Consider the following 14,758-nt stretch of genomic DNA (forward strand, 5'->3'; position numbering starts at 1 on the left):
TATGCTGTTGTTACTGCAGGCTAATTAACATGAAGCATTAAAAGTAAAAGTGTATCATGGTGACTTCAAACCATAGAAACGGAATTTTAGAGGAGCACCTGAAGGCAGCACTGCGCTCTGGATTGGTGGGATAGAAACGACTTCATTGTTAAAAACTCTGACACTCTTCTTCTAGCACACAGAACGGTTACACAAAGAATTACTACTGGTTTTATTTTTTATCTTTTTTATTATTTTTTGAGTAGCATTAGTGCGCTTCTTAATTTTCAAAGTATTAACACCTAAGTCATTTAAAAACAAATGTATACTTTAGTTATTCATTTCAGTCAGCGGAAGGTATAGGAGCTCGCCCTTACCCTGCCACCAAAGTTACATTTCAATTTATACTATACAATTATTTATTTTCCCAATTTTTTGTGGATAAAAAAGACATTTAAGCACACTTGTTGTTTCTCATTGAGAACAAAGAAACAATAAAAGGCACAGTTAACAGTATACAAACATAACAAATATTTATTTTCATTTAATAAAAGACTCAACATTGAACAAAGCCATGACTTAATTAGGCATATATTCAGTGTGCAGCTCCAACAGCTTAATATTTCACACTTTATCTCATCACCTCAGTAGATCAAGCGTGTTTATTTAATTCAGTCTTCTGAAATGTGTGTGTTTTCTTTTGCTGTTCAACACAACAACCAACATTAAGGAGTTCTTGCCAGGAGCATGTCACACACTCTTTGTTTCAGCTGTCTTTGACTTGAGGAAGGGCTTATGCAGCACATCATAGAGTCGCCTTGCCTAAAAACACAAAATGCCAACATGGTACTTTTAGAAATGTTCCTTATGCCAGCTGTGTATTTATACCACCACGCACATGTATTTTAACTCACTTTTTGTGGTCCAAGGCCTGGACAGAGAACCAAGTCTTCCTTAGATGCACTGATGATTCCTTCTACAGACTGATAGAAATCACAAAATACATCATCCCAAAAGGACAAGATGAATTCAGAGTACTCCATAAAATCAGCCTGTGGATATGCCTGTCCATATTCACTGATTGTAGTGTAGCAGCAATTTGAGGAGAAATGTTCACTGAAGTGGTACTCACTGAGAAAGTGGACAATAGGGTAATGGCATCGGTCTTGTTTATGGACTTCACAGTGGTGAGGCAATCAGTAACCTTAAAACAAACCAATCAAATCAGAAGTGCACCACTGTAATTGTATTGAATTGACCTCAACAATCTACGTGGCTGCATCCAGTTCAGTCCATAACACTGTAAGGTCCTCCGTATTTTTTTAATTGACAAAATTGTCAACAAAAAAATAGCAATGGACTACACATTCTTTAACGTGAAGACTTAAATCCACACACCTGCGACAGATAGTTTTTTTCAACTTGCTCCTTCAGTAAGTCTGCTGGTTTCTTTTCATATGACTTGTACGTTTCCAGGTAACGGCCGGCCTCCTCTGGACTGTCAAAACAACACAAATATTACCTTTGTTTATTTATTTATTCTTTTCTAATTGTATTATGAGGCACAGTATTCCCTGCTCAACAGAAGCAGGCACATTAAATAGAGATCTGTTGATCCTGGTTCGAACCAAAAATATATAATAAAACATATCTGATAAATGACACAATTAGATGCTTGAAGTTTTAAAGAATGTTTACAACCTCCTACAAACTTAAATTGCATCTCATGACACATTAAACATTAGAGTATCAGTCTTTATCTTCTTATTGAGAGAAGCATTTTAAAACTGTTTCCAACTATACTCTTCTCTATGTATGTTACTGTTCAGTCCTATTGGAAATCTGATGCAGGTCGTACCTCCAAGCCAAGATCAGAGTGCAGTCAGCCATGATGCATATGCGAGCCAGCTCCTTCAACGTATGATGAGGGTCTTTCTGTAATAAAAAAACAATGTCAGAGAGAAAAACACAAATGAAATCTTGAATCTTTTTTTAATGGAATTTATGTATAAAGAATGAGAAGGTTTTTGAAACACATCTGTTATTCTTTTTTATACAGCATCTAGTATTTCACATGTATGATTTCCTTCAATACAGTACTCTGAAAACTTTAGACTGGAATTACATTCTGTTAGATAATTGTACTGAGTCAAAAGGAATAGGGAGTACTCAACTGATGCAAAGTAGTCAAATACCCAAGAGAGCTTTAGATCAACGCATTATATTGCCCAGAACTTTTTTCTTCTCAAAGCAAAGCACTTTTAGCTGTAACTTAACAATTCTGACTGAATTATTATAACTTGTCAATGTTTTGATCATAAACCCACTTTTTGCTTACCACATCTACTTGAACCAGCAACACTCGCAGGGTGAAAGTCTGTCCAAGCAGTTTGAGACGATCGTGGATATAGTTGGGATTGAGATTGTGATACCTCAGACTTCAAGACAGGCCCCAGCATCAGTGTTTCAGCAAAACAGAACAAGAGAGAACATTTAAATGAAAAAGTTGTATTTTGCACAATAAATTCGAAAAAGAATGTCTCCTCTACACAAACAACTCTTATTAGTCTCACATACAGTATACACAAACACACTCTTCTTGATGTAAAAAAAAAACACACCTGAGAAAGAGAGCACAAGTTGTCTGGCCCAGGATGTAGTCTGGTACGGCCTCACCAAACTCCCAAGGGACACTCCTCACAAACTTCAGGATTGGATTTCCCCTCTGAATTGGAATAAAAAAAAGATGCAGAGGGATACTTACTGTTTAGCAAGCAAATAACAAGCAGGAGAAGAGTCATATTTCCACACTAATGGGCACAGTATCAGCAAACTGATGATTTGAGTAAACCTTTTGACTCTGTATGGGAATGAGTGTGTGCAGAGGGTGAATGTATGGATGAAGAGCTGGTGTTTTCATTTAGAAACCTAATACATAATGTTGCATTGAGCCAAGAGGCACATACATGTTTATGATGCATACCTGCCGGGGACTGACAATAATGCTGCTCCCAGACCCCACTGGTTTTGGCCCCAGGTTTAGGCTTGGATATGACCTTTGACAATTCCCCTCTTCCTGGTGTGTGCCATCATCCACCTGTGTCTTCTCGCAATTCTCAGATCCATCTGCAGTCCCTTTAGCAGGGTCCTGAACTGTTTCACATAAGCCTGGGGCAGAACGCACTGAATCTGAGTCACTTTGCTTCAGATTGCTGTCTCCATCTCCTTCAGTCCGGAGCAGTTTGGAGGGACCCACTCTTTGAGGAGGACCAGCCACACTGCTTTTACTCTGGACGACATAATCTGCATAGGAAATAGGCTGGTCCACTGGTTCATTGGCAGGATTTGTTGAACATGAATTTGATGATGAGGTGTTTTGTCCTTCTTTAGACGAAGCTTGAAACTGCGGCTTTGGCTGGAACACAAACAAATGAAAAATCCTGTCAGAGGCTCGAGAATTATGGAATGAGTGGCTAACTCGGTTAGTAATTTAAAATGTAAGGAATGTACTAAAAGTAACGTTAGTTAACAGATGAACAACTAGCTAGCTAATTTCTTAGATGCTGTACAAAGTTAAATGTTGCTAAATACAGACCGGTGTTCTTTCTTTGGTGAAAGCAGAGTCATCCAGGTTGATGTTAAACCTCTTCTTCATGATTTTTAGCTGCTTAATGGTTTGTTAGGTAACACCATAGGTTAAAGCATGCCACTGAAGTATATTTCATGCAATTCTCGAAAACCACTATCCTCTCGCTTTGAGAACTACTGACAACAACATTACCACTTCCGATCCGATACCTTCAGAATAAAAGCACACACAAATATTAACTGACTAGACAATTTACATTTAGCACAAGCTATAACCATCTCATCACGTTTATTTTTTGTCATTTTAACTATCAGAAATACATCTTGATTAAATAATGTTTATTTCTGGACCAGGGTATCAAAACCAGCAACACATAAGGATGATATAAATATCAAAATGGTGCATCAAAACCGATCAAAACCAGATATAGGCTACATCCATGTATAGGATATACTTTATTGACACTGTATATTATATAAAATAATAAACAATAACGCACATCAAGACAAAACCAAGAAGTAGACATTATAGACCCACCGTTTTCTACAGTTAGCTAACGTGGAGCGTGTAGTTGTCAAGGCGACAGTGAGTGACGCTGCCATTCAAACCACGAAGCATGGCATTTCGGGATACCTTTTCCATCATGGCGGATAAGGTTGTAGGCTAACGTTAACGGTTAGCATATTCAACCATTGTTGTTTTTTACACATTGCGGGACTGCATACTTCTGGCATTTTAAACACAGGAACTACTTCTACCGAAAACAACCTGGGTAAATATATGATACAGAATAGACAACTTTCATGAGCAAGCGAACTTGCTTTGTTGAAACAAGAGGCGGCTAAAAGTCCTAGCACACTAGCTTGCTGAATAGCTACTAGCATGCTAACGTAGTAAGCAGTAATGGTGATGAGCGAGTGGATCGCCGATTAGGCCGCGGCGTGCAGGCAGCATGTTGTACTATAACAGCTTGTCCATTTGGTAAGCGTGCAATATAATTAAGGTTTGAGGGAATACCAGTGTATACAGACGTATTCACAGCCATTATTATCCTTATCCAGCTGCATTGATCTATGAATGGATGTTGACGCTACTTACGGCTTTGCAGGCCCGGCAGTGATCAGCGTTATCTAACGTGTCTGCTGCTGCTGCTGCTTGAAACTTTTTTCTTTTTGCTTCCATTATCCGTGCAGCTTTGACCCAAGAAAATGAAGTAGTAATATAATTCAGGTTTAAACTCAACACTGTGACATACTGTATCGATAACAAATGGGCTAACTTAATGTTATCAGACGTTACTTGAAATGTAATATAGCATTTCTAAACGTTACCTTTGATGGCTAACGTTAGCTTTAGCATTAACTGAAGCGGTAACGCTCGGCACCTGGATGTTTGGCTACATAAGCTGACATGTTGGCTACTTAAAATGTGAGTGTAGCGGTTTTTGTGTATGTAACTTAAGTAATTTGTTTCTGCAAATACATATCTTACGTGATTTCAGTGAATTGTGAGTATGTGGCTTCTTCGCTACTGTGTGAGTAGCAGTGCTTCTCACATGTTTGTATCGTAACCTGATCGCTACGAAGCAGGGCTAATGTATTATAATTCTATATCTAAGGAAACTAACGTACATATTTGAGTGAAGCACACAGGCTTTGGTTAAAATGTGTTTTTTCAAGAGTATATTATTATCCGTATTCACATGATAGTCTTTCAGCAGACACAGCGCTTTGTGGATAGGTGTAAGGCCAACAGTATACATGTTATTCAATAACATATCTTATGGGATATCTCAGTCAACTTTGAATGTGGTTTCGGAGTAGGTTTTGATCAGTGTTTTTAAGGCATGTATTTTGACTTGGTAACCGCAACTGCTTATGCATTGTAAAGATTGGTTTCACACATTGTAATCTCTCGAAATAGTTTGCTGGAAACTAACTGAAAACTGTGTTTACATAACTGTGAAATCAAAAGCAAAGTCTAATCAGCTAATCTTTTATCTTACCAGTTGTATTACGATCTTTGATATTTGTGCTGAGACATACTGTATGATTAAAAAGCACTAGGGTTTTGTGTTCAGAGGCAAGCTTCCCTATTTTGCCAATTGTGTTGTTGGTCAACGGTATGTGGCTGAAAATTAAATATCACATTAATTAGATGGTGTTGATATCAATGTTTGTCAGGAACTTCTAGAGGGGTCATATAAAACAGAAGTTTAAAACAACTGACCTGTGATAAATCCTACCTTCATGAAGATGTAATGTTAAGTTTTTGTAATTTATTTTGTAGAGAAGTCTTAATTCATCTTCCACTTTGCCTGCTATATCTTGTCCTTGATTGGCTTGGCGTGGTTAAAGCAGACTGAACAACCCTTTTAGTAGTTCATGTAAGGAGCATGTGGTTACATTTTTCACTAGCATGACTATTGCATATATATATATATACATTCATCTTTTTATGTTGGAGCTGCATTATTTTTTGCTTAAGTTTTAAACCTTTTTGTTTCCAGTGCTGAGTGAGGGACAAGCACAGCAGTGATATTAAGAGAGCCTTTGAGAAAACCAGGGGCAGCAGCACAATGGAATGTGCAGTGGACATCCCCTCAGGTGAGTGATGCATTGTCAATTACATGTTTTCCACATTTTCTTTTAGTTTATTTTAGTTACCCTTCCACCCCCCAAACGCTTCAGCTGTATTTTTTTACCTCAATGTTGGAAAGGCTTTACTGTGCATGTTCTTTGTTGTGGAAACAAGTTAACATTACTGCAAAGAACAAACTATAGGGACTCTACGTAATAAAGAAAAAAGTCACACAAATATAACATAAAGTTTACCATGCCATATCTTGCTATGGGTATACCATCGGCATGTGCTGTTTTTTCAAGTTGGAAGTGTAACTGAGATCTGCCAAATGTCTCTTAGCTGTTTAATATATAAATGTAGCTCTTTGTGTACCTTAAACATTTTGCACAGGTAAATGTATTATTTAATCTACACAAGCTTTTATAAGGAGCCAAATTAAATTGCTAATTTTAATCACAGCACAAATCAAATATCTTGCTCTAAGTTTTGTACTTTTTATGGATTTGCCAAATGCTAATTTATCTGAAATACTGGCCATCCTGTCTCCAGGTGAAGATGAGGCCCCGGAGAAAGACGACATAATTGCCAAGGAAGGGAATGATCCGCCACACAAGAAAAACAAGAAGCACAGAAAACACAAGAGCAAGAAGAAGAAGAAGAAGAGAAAGGGGGAAAAGGAGAGCAGTTCAGAATCTGGTGCTGAGTCGGATGTAGAGCCAACACTACCACAGAAGCCCCTCAGAAACACCAGAGCCAGGTCTGTTATTTAAGACATTACATGTTTTATATTCTGTGTAATTGTCTGGAATATGTTTTTTTTTTTTTTATTCCCTGTATTATCTAGGAAGATTTGTCTTAGAAAAGCCACCAATCTCATTCAATGGGGTTCTTTTTTGCCTAAATAAGATTTTTGGATCCCAAAACTATAAAGGAGAATCCTATTAATTTGTGATAAGCATTTTTATAATTAACAACTAAGAAACCCATAAACTGTTTCATTTTCTTTGTTTTTGCAGTGCCAGAATAGCAGCAGCCACAGGAGTTGGAGACCAAGATGGGCTAAAGGAGGAGGGCAAAAAGGATGTAATTACAGGTAGGAGTCCCTGACACAACCTCATTCAATTAATTTGTTTTTTCATAATAGTTTTTTATAAAAAATAAAAATGTTCTTATAGCACGTGCAGACATGGAGGGAGATGCAAAATCCAAGAAACACAAAAGACATGCTGCAAAAAAGAAGAAAAAGAAGAGAAGGAAGGATGAAAAGCAGGAGAAAAAATCCTCATCTCGATCCCCATCTGAAAGCAGCTCAGCTTCAGGCTCTGAGTCTGAAGGTGAAGGAGAGAAAGTTGCTGCTGATGTTAAATACTCTCCAGCTACAGCATCTGACCTGCAAGAACCAATGGCCAAACTGGTTTCAAAAAGCAAACGAGGGGAAAAACCTGAATCAATTGGAGTGAAAAAAGAGGAGTTATCAGGAATGGATGTGTCCCCATCGGTGGGGAAGGACTCGAGCAACAATATATCAGATATGAGTGTACGGTCACCCTCCGCATGCCACGATGATATTACCCAGACAGCGACTGTTCAGGTTAAGATCGACGGTAGTCATGCTGATGGTACATTCAGCCATGCACATGAACTTCCTGACATTATCCCTAAACAGGAAGGTGCCACCCCAAGAGATGACCCAAGCCTGAAAGAGCAGTCCAACTCAGTTCAGAAGACAAGGGACAGGGATGGCATTTCCTCTAGGTCTCCTTCTCCTTCCAGGGACCTAGATATTAAGAGGTTGGGGTCAGGTCATAGTCGTTCACCAACACCTACTCCTATTAGGGAGCAGGCTGATGGGCAAACAACAGCAGCAGCAGCGACTGCAATGAAAGAACGGTCAAGAACTCATTCCAGGTCAAACTCTAAGGAAAAACGGTCCATAACTCCTCTAAAGACTCGGCAGCTGTCCCAATCTCAGTCCCCTAAATCTAAGAGGAAGTCAATCTCTCCAAGAGAGCAGCCCGCCAGTCCCGGTCTACCTCTCGCTCCATCACCCCGAAGAAGAAGGTGTCAAAATCTCCAAGGAAGTCCAAGTCCCCTAAACGTCGGAGAAGTTCATTGTCTGTTTCTCCAAAGCGCCGCAGAAGTTCTCACTCACCTAAAAGAAAGGTGTCCCGATCCCCTAAACGGGGTGGGCGCAGGTCCCCCTCTCTATCCCGATCTCCAAAGAGAAATCGAAGGTCCGAGTCACGTTCCCGTGGAGGAAGGAACTCCAGGGCCCGCTCACCTAGACGAGGTGGTGCAGTTGGCAGGCGTTCAAAGTCGCGTTCCGTCACGAGAACTCGTCGCTCAACTTCTAGATCAAAACGCCCTGTTCGTCGCTCCAGAACACGTTCACCGGGAAGACGTGCAGGAGGTAGGCGCTCGAAAAGTCGATCCTTGTCTCGGCGAAAGAGGTCACCACCCCCTAGAACCCGCCGATCACGCTCCCGTTCGACCCGCAAAAGCAAGCGCGCTCGGTCAAGATCCGTTGTAGTCCTTAAGCCCGGTCGACGTTCAAGATCCAAGAGTCCCCGCAAACAGACCAAATCCCAAACACCTCCCTCTCGGAGGCGCTCCCGTTCCCCTGCCAGGAGAAATCGTTCACCACCAAGGTCTGGCAAGCGCTCCAAATCTCGCTCGTTGTCTCGAAGGCATCAGTCAAAGTCAAACTCACCAGTACCTATCAAGAATAAGTCCAAATCTCCTAGGAAGGGTGGAAGAAGGTCAACGTCTAAATCCGCCTCAGCAGACTTGAGCAGATCTAGGTCCAGGTCTAAGTCAAGTAATGGGGGGTCTGACAACTCACCAGCCAGATCTGCGTCTTCCTCTCCTGTCAAAGAGATAAAGCCTTCCTCTCCTGAGGCAGAGCAGACAGAAACTGAAGGATTATCTGCCACAGCAGGTCAGAGTCTTTTCCTTGCTTTGTTTAAAATGAAAATTGACGTTGTTCCTAAAATTGCTCTTCACTTAGTTCCCAAGAGTGTGAGCCTACTGTTGTAAAAAAAGTTAAATTCACTTCTATTCTCCAGGAAGAGGCACATGTTATTTGCATATTCATTTGACTTGATCTCACAGGATTTAGGAGAATCAGAATTGCTAGATAGCATCTTGCACTTTGTTTGCTCAGTTTACCAATCAGTCAATTTGTATTTAATACTGGTAGTGTAAACAGATATTTAAGTATAGATATCTGCAAAGCTGGATCTCGTACCCTCAGTTACTTGTTTCCTTAAAATGTTCTAACATGTCTTAATATACCATGTAGGTGCTTGGAAACCAATGCCCTCAGCAGCTGCCTCCATCCCCCAGGCTGAGAGTCCCTCAAATGCGTTGCAGGAGCTAATTCAGATGTTTTCTCCGAACCACGACAAGGAACAGATAGAGGATGCCAGCTCATCCAATGAACAAGATGTTTCCAAGTCCAGATCTGGATCTCGAGAACCCGGCACTGCCCCAGACGTGTGCGAGCTTTCAGAAGGTTCAGATGTAGAAGCGGGTTCTTCCTCTCCAGTTAAGCAAAAGTCACCCTCACCTACGGATTGCAGAAAACTTCGCTCTACTTCTTCACCCCGACGATCAGCATCCAAGTCTAAATCCCGAAGGAGGCAGTCTAGGTTTGTTGTGTGTGTGAATGTTTATATGTGCCCGTCCCATATATCAAATCCAAGTTCTCTTGAGTTCTTAAAGAGATCAACATGTAATACCTTTCTAGAGCTTACAGTAATTATTGTTTAAAGACCTTATAAAATTAGACTGGAAAGGCATCTTATTGCAGACCCAATGCTAAGCCAACTTTGTAGATGTAATTAAAAGGTTCAGATGATGCATATGCTTAATTACTTATCAGACTTATAATTCCCGTGTTCTCAGGTCCAAGTCTCCTGTTAAGAAAAGAGATTCTGTCTCTCCGTCAGAAAAGAAAGAAACGGCGTTCCAAGTCTCGGAGTCCCACTCGGCGGCGGAGGTCACGCTCTACCGGGCGGCGCAAGCGATCACACTCCAAGACACGGCCCAGAATTCGCCGCTCCAAGTCTCGATCTCCAACCAGAAAGCGGCGTTCCCGTTCACCCAATGCCCGTGGGAGAAGGAGGTCCAAGTCCGCAGACAGAAGCAAGCGATCCAAGAGCCGCTCCACAGGCCGGAGGAAAAGGTCGGTGGACAGAAGCAGGCGTTCAAGGTCTCGCTCTTCTGATCGCAGACGAAGGTCTAGGTCGAGGGGCCGAGGGAGGCGCCCGGTGTTTCGAAGTCGTTCATTTGATAGGCGAGACCGGTGGAAAAGGGAACCCAGCCACTCTCCAGTTCTAATTCTCCGCAAGCAGCGCCGCTCAGGATCCCGTACACGACGCAGCACCAGCAAGACTCCTCCACGCCTCACTGACCTGGGTAAATAACTTTTAATAGTATCTATGAGAATCATACATTACATTTATCATTTATTCATGGTCCAATTTTTGTATAATATTTCTAAAGGTTTACACTGCTTGTATGCTTAACTCTATTTATTTTACTTATCTATACCATTTTGCATTACCCCCTCCTCTCTTTCTTTTAGATAAGGATCAATTACTGGAGATAGCCAAAGCTAATGCTGCTGCCATGTGTGCTAAGGCGGGGGTGCCCATTCCTGAGAGTCTTCGGCCGAAAGCCATCCTCCAGCTTCCTCTACCCACTCCATCTCCCACCCCCCTCTCCTTACCGCTACCCTTACCTCTCTCAATGGGCATGGGGATGTCCAATATGTCAAACATGGGTCAGATGGGGATACCCAATATGCATGGAATGCCCAACATGTCAAACATCACCATGTCTGCCGCTATGGCAAGCATGACAGCAGCTACTATGACCGCTGCCTTGACCAATATGGTGCCCTGGCAGCCATGCCTCCCCTTGCCCCGCTCCCTACCATCACTAACAAGCCTCCCCCATGTCTTGCCCCTCCACAACCAACCCTTAACATGGACCACATCGTGGAAGCAAAGAGGAAGGTCACTCAGCAAGCTAACATTCACACCATCAAGGAGCTTACTGAGGTGAGTAGGGGGCTGTATTTGTGTTTATTATTGAACACTGATTGATTATACTTTTGTAGTAATAATATTCACATGAAAGAATATTGAAGGAAGTCCTGTGGGTCTGTTATTTTTGTGTGTTTAATTGCACAGTTGTGTTAAGTAAGAGTAACTGATTTTTTTTTGTGTGTGATTTTGTAGAAGTGTAAGATGATTGCAAACAGCAAGGAGGAGATGGCCATTGCTAGACCCCATGTCTCGGATGACGAAAGCTAAAACCGCAAAGCTCTCAAGGTAACATTTTCAAAGTGAATTCTTCTAGTTCTTTGTCTGTGACCTTGTCTTTGTATTCTATTCAATCCATTTTGCTCATTTTTATAATCACTTGTGCTCTGCATATTAAATAGATAAGTTTTAGTTATAAGGAAATGAAATGTTCTATGTAGACATTAAATGGTGACCTAACTTGACCCTTTCTTTCTCATTGTCTGCACACAGCCAGTCCCCTCGACTGAAGGAAAATATAACAAATGCTTATAAAGGAGGACTTACCTTCATACAGTTCTCATTGGCAGCCAGCTGCCCTGACTGAGTCTCATACACCAAGAAGAAGAAAAGTACCCATGTTGTCACAATTACAATATAGGCGTGCCGTCACCAGCCACTGCCCCACCCAGATCCCCAGTTTGTTTCCGTTTGTGTGAGAGAGAAAGACTCAGACTGTCATCTGTGAGACCACTGCGTTAACTGGACACACTGACATGTTGTATGACTGCATAGTGAGTCTCTGTGTGTGAATTGTTAGTCCTGTTTGTGTATATAGTGACTTTCACCACCTCAGTGTTGCTGCTCATTTAAGCGGTCACTAACTAAAGAGGAAACAAACCAAACTAACTAGTGGCGCAAGTGTTTTTGTATAAGATTAGTTTCTCTAAATGTATTTTACTTTGATCCTTTCTTAAATAATTGTGTTCAGTGGGGACTGCTTCCTTGTTCTTCTGCATTCCCCTCAGCTATCTCTAGTCACTGGTTTTATAACAGAATAATGCAGAGGAAGTGTTGCTAGATCCCCACATGTGTTTTCAAAAGCCTGAGTCTTCAGGCCAACAGATTGACAACATGTTGTGAATCCTTGTACAGGGCGTCGGATCTGATTATTTTTGAAGGAATGGAACAATTGAATTTATTGGCTGTAAAGAAGATTTGAATTCATAATCTTCATTTACAACACAGAATTGATTCGGTTAGCACTGCCCTGGGTGTGATTTTCGTTTCCTCTATTTTTAATGGCAACAACCTAATCTTTGATCTCTGGTGTTTCTTTTGGGCTTTGTTGGTATTGTTTTTTACTTAGAAAAATGGTTTGCTGTATATTCAATTGGACATTTCATCTGCCACTTGTAACAACAATTTCCTAACATGCAGTGTTGTGTATTTTTGCACAGCAATATTATATATGACATGATTTAAGATGCACAAAAAGATGCCATGATAGCGTTTTAACGACCTTTGGTCAAGGGCAAACATTTGAAAGGTCTGTATTTCTGTCATTTGTTATCTGATTTGATTTGAAAGCAATGCTGCTTGATAGTGGTCTTGGAGATTCCAGATATTTGGACTTTGCCAACAGAACAGAACCTCCAATTAATCCCAAATCAAGATCACAATTAAGATTAGATTGACGAGACAATGTCTTGTTTTCTGACGAGAAACCAGATGGGTTAAATGACACTTCCCTTATACTTTTTTTCCCTTTCACACAGTGATTTAATAAATGATAAACAATAGGCTATGTTTTATAATTAAAACATGGTTAATATCAGTTGCTTTTAAACAGGCACACATTGTAATTCCTGCATCTGTGGTTATAGAGTATTCAACTCTAACCCCAGATGCAGGAATTACAATGTGTCATGGTTCAGTTTGGGATAGGCTCAACTACATACATTCAGTATGTAGTTGAGCCTATCCCAAACTGAACCATTGTTTAAATTCCTTATGTATTAGACAATCAGGTTATTTGTCTTAATGCTTTTTGAAAGAAAAAACTAAAAAAAACATTAAATGTAAACGTCTTTACGCATTGTAGTTGGTGCACAACAGAAGAGAAGATTTTCAATGTGCAAACATAATGATAATCTCCCCTAACCAGCCGTTTTTATTAACACCTCAAACTCATTTAATATCTGCTTTACTTCTGCATTTTTTTTGACTGGCTTCTAGTAGATCTTCTGCATCGGGGTGAACTGGGTCCATGTTTCACAAAATGCTTTTGTCCCATTAGATACCTGAAGAACAAAGACAAACTAGGCGCTTTTGGGAAAAATGTCAGGGATTACGTTTTAAAGAATCTTCCACTGATTTTCATTGGAGAGGGAAATAATTCTTTATTATTCTTCTGTGTGGACCTCCCACGCCCAGGGCTGGTAAACTGTGGTAGATAATCTGTATTACTTTTTTGTCAAACTGTAACTTTACTGACTGTACCAAAATCGTTTTTGAGCTGTTGAATTGATTCCCTGAGGTAATCTTTAGCTATTTTATGACCGAACATAAGAATACAACGCATTTTAGGATTCTTTTTTTTGGGGGTGGGGGGGGGTTCATTTGAATACGACATTGCCTGCATTGTACATAGATGTGTTGATGATTATTAAAAACCTCAATGATCTGTATAGACATGTGTATGCTGTGTTCACCTAGTCAGTCTTATCATATAAGACTGAATATCACGTGGAGTCAGAAAGACTATTTTAAAACAGTTTTTCAATCAAATCAAGTTTAAGAATATTAAGCTTTTTATCTGTTAAAGCTAAAATGTGCATCAGAAATCTCACCCCCAGAGCTGTTTTTCCAAATGACCTGCCCATGAACACACATTTCTACATTATCTAATAATAATCCAAGTTACTAGCTGAGCTCGCTGACAACATAAGTTACCTGCTCCAAACTGTCACGATGACGATTTCATGATCAAACGGTTAATAATTCTCAATCCACATGGTGTAAAGTAGATTGTGTGTCACAGTGCATGAGTTTCCTTGGTTTAAAATTAGACTGCGCTGCCAGGTGTGAATGGGGTCATAGAATAAATGTAAAGTGCAGTGACATTGGCCCGGTTATGCATTGCTCAGCAGTGAGCGAGCAGCTTTCAGTTCTATAATTGAAAGCCTTCACAGCGGAGATGGAGCCCAACAGCACAACCTGACTGTACAATTTATTGATTTGCAAGACTGCTTGCGCGTGGGCAGTTTGTGTGTTGGCCTCGCTGAAAGAAAGAGAAGATAGATGCATATAAATAGTGTTTGAAGTGGGCTGATGCCAGCATCTCATTTTCTATGTGCTGGGATAAGTAGAAAATCCTTTCAGAAAATGTTGTAGCCAGAACGTCTTGTAGTTATGAAACCATCCTACAAGTGGTGCACTTTCCCTTTGTTTCAAGTGTAATTTTATTATGCAGGTACGAGTTAAATGAAGGAATTTTGGATCCTCTCCATCAACACAAGTTCTCTTTAAATCCCTATTACTTAAAGCTCCAAAAGAATGTTAAGGAGCAGAGGTA

General features: G+C 40.4%; 2 protein-coding genes across 2 annotated transcripts; one reads left to right on the top strand and one right to left on the bottom strand.

Annotated features, from left to right (window-relative positions):
- Positions 1-209: 209 nt before the first annotated feature.
- On the bottom strand, positions 210-3,739 carry ercc1 (excision repair cross-complementation group 1). Its single transcript, XM_034204003.1, has 9 exons — positions 3,575-3,739; positions 2,963-3,394; positions 2,601-2,704; positions 2,318-2,417; positions 1,838-1,914; positions 1,378-1,477; positions 1,112-1,183; positions 894-962; positions 210-801 (listed from the first exon to the last, which is right to left on the bottom strand). Exons 1-9 carry the CDS (start codon positions 3,632-3,634, stop codon positions 730-732), a joined length of 1,086 nt encoding a protein of 361 aa, XP_034059894.1. The 5' UTR covers positions 3,635-3,739; the 3' UTR covers positions 210-729.
- A 380-nt stretch (positions 3,740-4,119) lies between these two features.
- si:dkey-67c22.2 (uncharacterized protein LOC792544 homolog) lies at positions 4,120-13,871 on the top strand. The gene is given in 13 exon segments (XM_034204011.1): positions 4,120-4,340; positions 6,078-6,174; positions 6,701-6,908; positions 7,168-7,244; positions 7,327-8,297; positions 8,300-9,089; positions 9,453-9,801; positions 10,058-10,106; positions 10,108-10,570; positions 10,740-11,045; positions 11,048-11,217; positions 11,398-11,490; positions 11,695-13,871. Coding segments are annotated over 11 exon segments (3,486 nt in total). The 5' UTR covers positions 4,120-4,340; positions 6,078-6,146; the 3' UTR covers positions 11,473-11,490; positions 11,695-13,871.
- Positions 13,872-14,758: the final 887 nt, after the last annotated feature.

This window comes from Gymnodraco acuticeps, unplaced genomic scaffold (assembly GCF_902827175.1).
Source record: "Gymnodraco acuticeps unplaced genomic scaffold, fGymAcu1.1, whole genome shotgun sequence".
NCBI lineage: Eukaryota > Metazoa > Chordata > Actinopteri > Perciformes > Bathydraconidae > Gymnodraco > Gymnodraco acuticeps.